At 38.0% G+C, this 6,412-nt stretch overlaps 1 protein-coding gene across 1 annotated transcript; it reads right to left on the bottom strand.

Annotated features, from left to right (window-relative positions):
• Nucleotides 1-2,195: 2,195 nt before the first annotated feature.
• Nucleotides 2,196-6,130, bottom strand: NMI (N-myc (and STAT) interactor; the record flags this gene model as incomplete). Its single annotated transcript, XM_010011540.1, has 5 exons — nucleotides 2,196-2,384; nucleotides 3,336-3,442; nucleotides 4,593-4,782; nucleotides 4,896-5,002; nucleotides 5,968-6,130. Coding segments are annotated over 5 exons (756 nt in total), but the record flags the coding sequence as incomplete, so codon positions are not given.
• Nucleotides 6,131-6,412: the final 282 nt, after the last annotated feature.

The raw sequence follows: 6,412 nt of genomic DNA, 5'->3' as shown, positions 1-6,412 counted from the left end.
GCAAGCCGGGTCCCCCCGCACGGCGAGGCACAGGTAGGCACACCGACACGGAGCCTTGTACACCTGGACGGGTACACCTACGGCGGCACCCAGGCCGTGCCGCGCTGGGGCTGACCGGCTTAGCGACACGCAGGTCTGGCTCACGGTGGAAGCTGCAGCTACGAACATGTCAAGTGTTTGTGTGTAGTACGGGTCTAAAAAAGTCACAGCTCTTTGTTCAGACTTCCAGTCAAAGATTAATTCACTCCAAGTAGGTAAAAGAGAGACTATCGCCATTTCTAGAAACATCACCTAAATTCTGTACTTGTTTCTCATAACTGCAACCAGCCTTTTTGTGGCACCACTACTGCTTTAAAATTTCAACAGTATAACCAATTCATCAGAGAGAAAACCAACATATTTACAAAGCCTGAATGTCTTAAAATGTTACTTAAAATCTCATCTTGATTTTATGTACTTAAAATCTGTAGCTTCTCACTACTCCTCCACAATGCAATACCTTATGAGGTTTTTAAACTTTTTCCTTTTTTAAGGATTTATTACTCAACATTAATCAGTGAGGTACAGTTCAAATTCATGACATTTTTTACCTTCATCAGTTCCCCACACACACCGTTTCATTTTAAGGCATCTGAACTTACCAACATTTTTAAGGCTGTGACATGCAAAAGCATGCAATCTCCACAAATTCTTCAGTACTACTACGATTTTTTATTATTATTTCATAAATGTCAGATAATCAATCTATGCCTTTGCATGCACTAAACAGTAAGAGGTGCTACAGCCACATGTATCTTACCCAACAGTAAATTCAAAATCAGCTGTGGTGCTCGCAGCCTTGTAGTTTCCCATATTCAACGTATTTATTGCCTTCTAATAATTTCTAGAATAATAATACCTGAGGGGTGTTTGTAGTGCTCTTCTTGCACTAGATTGGTGCATTGTGATTTTCCTGCACACTAAAATATCAAATACTTTGAAAATAAGATATTTTCAATGTTAGACCCAGGCTACTTTGAAGTTAAGGTTATTGTTGCCAAACCATTTCAACCCCCAAGGGTAGCAAATAAAAACGGCAACAGCTTTAAAGGAAAAACACTCCTCTTTGGAAAATAAATCTTCCTCTGACTTTGGACTTTCATTTTATTTCAAAGATCTTTCAGAATGAGAACTGGAAGGAAGAACTGGAAACAAAAGGGGGAACTTTACATACTGAAAAATTCATTTGCCCTAAACTCTATGTGCCTTTTTCCGTCTGACCTCCCTCAATACCTGCCCGTGCCAGCAGCCTGGCCAGCTGCCTGCACCAAAATACATACCCCAGACACAGTGTTCACTGCTTCCACAGTATTTTTGCTAAGCAATCTGGTTTTGATAAAGAATCATCTAAATTTTTAACTCTAAAGAAAGCAAAGCCATGACTAAAAATGAGGAAAGATTTAATTGCAAAAACAAATATTAAAAACAAACAATAATCCAGGCTATTAATTTACAGAAGCTCAGCACAATTTGCATCAGATCCTAGGAGAAGTAACAGCATTTTGACAGCTAAAAGCAGTATTACTGCTACAACATTTCTTATAAGGTGCAATTTCTTGAGTGAATCTGTGATGATTTTGCACTCTCTATTTCCCTTTTTCTGGTTTAATTTTATCATTCATTTGGCAATGGAGATTTTATGTAATTACAGGGTAACTGCTTTCAGGCATTTGAGTTATGGTGGCACACAGAAACCTAAGCAGGACTGGAGTCCTGTTAGAGTTACTATGTGAACCTATGGCACTTTAAAAAAAGCAGGTCTGTGAACAAGCTTTTGATTGGGATCACATATGGCTTTTCTAAGCAAAATGTAAGAATAAATAGATTTATCCCACTTTGGAGTATGGGAACTACTTAAAATTTGCAAGATACAAAATCTTCAAATTTACAGATGGCAATCTTAGCACAAGTTTCATGTGCTGTAAAGGATTTTTCTATGACTTTAATCAGGGCCTCTAGAACATGCAGCAGTGAGTTTTACCAAATTTCTATGCCAAGTCTGTGCTGCTATACAAATCAGGAGAGCAGGTAGTTCCTTTTTTTCAAGTATACTTATCAGAACTTTAAAGCACACTGTCTGCATAACTTCCTATGCCTCTGATGAAGCAACCCGTCAGAACTTCATGAGTTCAATTTACATCTTCCTATATGGCATTCTAAGTATCCTCCTCAAAACAAACCCATGTTACTCCTTTTGATACATACTTGATTTTCTCTATTTCCCCACCATTATTACTAGGCTTTTGAAAATGGATTTCAATCATGTCCTGCACACTTTCCTCATCATCTTCCATCTCTTTAATTCCTTTCAACAGAATGGTCTTCTTAGAAATCCCACAGTAGAGCTATTGAGGAAAGAAAAACAAACATGTATTACACATTAGCTGTTGCTTGTATATCGAAAGCTGAGAGATACTGGAAATAAACATATCTTTGATTAGGTATGGCTAGGATCTTTGATTACATTTTAAGACTTTGAACAGCGGGTTATATTCCTGTCACTTAAAACAGCAGGAGGACTCTCTGGTACGCTACTGAGTTCAATAGGCAATGCACCTGCCTCCTTAACTGGTGTGTCCTACACTCCTTAATGCACACACACACTGGATTTGGAGATCCCTAATGACTCTAGACAGCATTGCTCCATAAAAATCCATGCCAATACAGGATAAACAACTGCAAAGAATGCTGTTGCATCTCCTAAATGTGCACGCTCAAGTCAGTGCTTTAACTATAAAGGCCTGATGATATACAAAATACTGACTAGAAGGAAGGACGGAAGGACGGAAGGACGGAAGGAAGGAAGGAAAGAAGGAAGGAAGGAAGGAAGGACAGAAGGAAGGAAGGAAGGAAGGAAGGAGGGAAGGAAGGAAAAGAAAAAAAAAGAGCAAATGCTTCCTAGAACAAGAAGGTTATCTGCTGAGACTATCATCAAGGCGCTCCCGTTAGGGATGAGCATGACAGTGCTTTGTGACTGGAAGAACGTTGCTGTGCCTACTATTAACCTACTTCACAAATAATTCAGTATGTCTCCTGTCTAGCACAGACATTATGGTAAGTAATGATACAGTTTGATCAAGGAAGGACATGCACATCCGTTTAAAATTATAGCTTTCACACTGCAAAACGTAAGATTATTAGCAGAGCAACGTATTGCAGATTCACACTTGCTACTAAGTTTCATAAAGTGCATGACACAAAAGCCTCTGCAGTCCTCAGAACTGAAAATTCTGCCTATATCTTGCATTTCCCATGCATCTGTTTATTTAGGGTTAGCCTGGACTCAGTTCTTTTACCTGAAAGTTTTCCAGTTTTACACTGGTGTCTGGGGAAACAGGAAGCCTATACCACATTCCATTTACAACAAAAGGATATTCGGTACATCTCACAAAGCTGTTAGTTGCTGTAATGGAGAATGAGAAAAAGAGAAGTAAGAGTAATATAATCTAAAATGCATTTTTAAGAGCATCAAAGAACAGACTAATCTTTCGTATATGGATTTAGAAACCAATATATGATAGCACACTTGCAGATTCCTCATATGCATTTTGCAAAGTTTATGTGGCATTTCCAAAAAAGCAAAATCATTAAATACCCAAAAAATCTAAAGCAGCTGTTCTAAATGGATGTGGCTCCACTGATCTTCAAAGAATTTCATATAGTTGGGCAATCTGAATGCCTGTGTAACTTCATTGTCATTAAACAAGAGCTAAAATCAAACACATTTTCATGATTTTCTTTTTTTGTAATGTGTCCAGCAATGCAAGGAAAAAAGAGGGTTTTAACAAAGTTAAGAAAGAAATAAAGTTCACAAACTGTGTATCAGGTCACAGAATCATAGAATCAACTAGGTTGGAAGAGACCTTTAAGATCATAAAGTCCAACCTTTACCCCAGGACTGCCAAGTCCACCACTTAACCATGTCGCTAAGGGCCTCGTTTATATGGGGTTTTGAACACTTTCAGGGAGGGTGTTTGCACCAGTTCCCTAGGAAGCCTTTCAGTGAAAAAATTTTTCCTAATACCCAGTCTAAACCTCCCCTTGCACAGCTTGAGGCTGTTACTTGTTGTCCTATCACTTGTTACTTGGGAGAAGACATCAGCCACCTCCTTACTCCATCCTCATTTCAGGTAGTTGTAGAGAGTGGTAAGGTACCCCCTGAGCCTCCTCTTCTCCAGACTGAACAACCCCAGTCCCCTCAGCCATTCCTCATAAGACTTGTGTTCCAGACCCTTCACCAGCTTTGTCGTTCTTCTCTGGACCCACTCCAGCATCTCAGTATCTCTCTTGTAGTGAGGGGCCCTGGACTGAACACAGTATTCAAGGTGTGGCAATAGATCATATTTGATCAATAAAGAATATGATAAAACACTGCTTTATTTACAGATGTGTGAGTGAACCCACATGTTTTTCCTGATCTGCTTAACTCACTGTGGGAAGAATTTGCTACATTCAGTGGTTAAGTTAACTCAGAATATAATATAGAATAGAATGTAACACAGAATGGACAGTATGGCCTCTACATCTGGCCAACAACATATTATGTACTATACCTCCAGGTCTGAGGAATGTAATAACGGCTGTTCTAGACTGCTTGTCATAGTTCACGTTTTCAACTTCTCCTCCTCCCTGTTCAGGTTTGCAGAAATTCAGCTCTAATTTGTCTCTCATCCAGTCTTGAGGAATGGATAGTTCAGGTACTTCTGAAACATTAATCTTCTTTCCAGAAATAGTGACATGGAGCTAAAAAAATATTGGTTTTGTGCACTTTGTGACTGAAAACATGCAAAACCATAAACCTAAAGCTTAAGTACTGCAAGTTCCTATTTTTGTAGTTTCATATTTCAGTTGATTACCTTAAATTTGATTCCCATTTCAAGTGTAAAAGGCATCACTCTCATATCTGCTGTTTTGTTGTCCAGGTTCACAGTATGCTTACCAATTTTTATCAGTCCCTGGGCAACTAAGGAAAATCACAAGTTTTCAGATATTAAAAGCCTTGTTTAATCACTGTAAACTCAAAACTATTCCCCCGTCTCTTAAGCAAAATCCCGTTTCGCATCAATAACAGAGAAATAAATAACAGCAACCAGATCCCAATATCCATGTCTTCAGGATCATCTATTTGTGTTAAATCTCACTTGTTACAGGCAACAGGTAAAGTATTATACTATCTTTAGAGTGGTATAGAATGGTAAAATCTTTATGCTGTCAAAAGATACTCTCACTATAACAAATACGAATACTAGACTTCTCATATTTCATTTAAAATATCCTTGGATGAAAACCACATTGCTACGAGGTATGGAGAATGCCAATTAGCAATGTTAGAGTTTAGCTGTAAGAAGAGAATTGGACCCTAGCTTTTGTATCTGGAATATACTTGCATGCGTAACTGAGTTACCCACCACCAAACAGGCCCAGGCAGAGTGCCTGCAGGCTCCTTGCAGGCAGGCACTAGGCTGCCCAAACAACAAGCATCTTAGCAGGAAGCAGGCATGTTAGACTGCACCATCCCTCTGTTGTCTCAGATCTACCCATCATCTGCTGTGTTCACTTAACCAATGTAACTGCTGTCAGGGTAAGGTACTGACCAGAGTAAAGAAAACAAGCAAATTCTGCTGTCAAAACATTTTGAATCATTCTTGACAATACTCTGTCAAGTAGAAACATATTTCCAGTTTCAAACACCACGTATTGTTTGTATTAGCTAAAAGCAGAAATCTGGTAATCCAACAAAAACATGCAGAGTACTTGCAAGAATTTTTTTCTACTGATTGGTATCATAATAGTGAATGGTTTTCTGTGTATTCTTTCTTTGCCTGTTGTTGATTTTTTTTCCCCCCCAAAATGTTTATGTAAATCTTTTCCCTTTGACAATGAAATACATCAGAGACATTAATTTTATATTTAAAATATGCATCATACCTTCTTCATCTTCAAAAGTAAGCAGCACCTGGTTTTGATCCAGTCTGAATGGGATTTTTGTAGTTACATCAAAAACACAGTGAATATTCATATCTTGATAATCATCCTTCATGTCTTCCATGTGACTGAACTTCATTTTCATTTCTGCTACCTCTTTATTAATCTAATATTTTAGAATGAAGATAGGAAAAAATCATTTCTGTAATTTACTGCAGAACAGAAAAAGGAATGGTAGTTTTCCCTTGAAATGCTATACACATTTAATTTTTTAAAGTTTAACAGTCAAGCAGATTGAAGTAATGGCTGATAAAACAGGTATTCTAATTAAAGTAATTCTTCTAATTAAACTGACTAGTTGTACTTGTCTGTTCTTGAGATCTTGTCAATTAGGTGGGATTATTTTTTTTTCCCCCTTTGATTAACTTTGAGCTTAAAATTGAGTTTA

This window comes from Nestor notabilis, unplaced genomic scaffold (genome assembly GCF_000696875.1).
Source record: "Nestor notabilis isolate BGI_N333 unplaced genomic scaffold, ASM69687v1 scaffold7223, whole genome shotgun sequence".
Classification (NCBI taxonomy): domain Eukaryota; kingdom Metazoa; phylum Chordata; class Aves; order Psittaciformes; family Psittacidae; genus Nestor; species Nestor notabilis.
The sequence above is the reverse complement of the archived record's forward strand: the minus strand, read 5'-3'. Positions and strand labels throughout refer to the sequence as shown.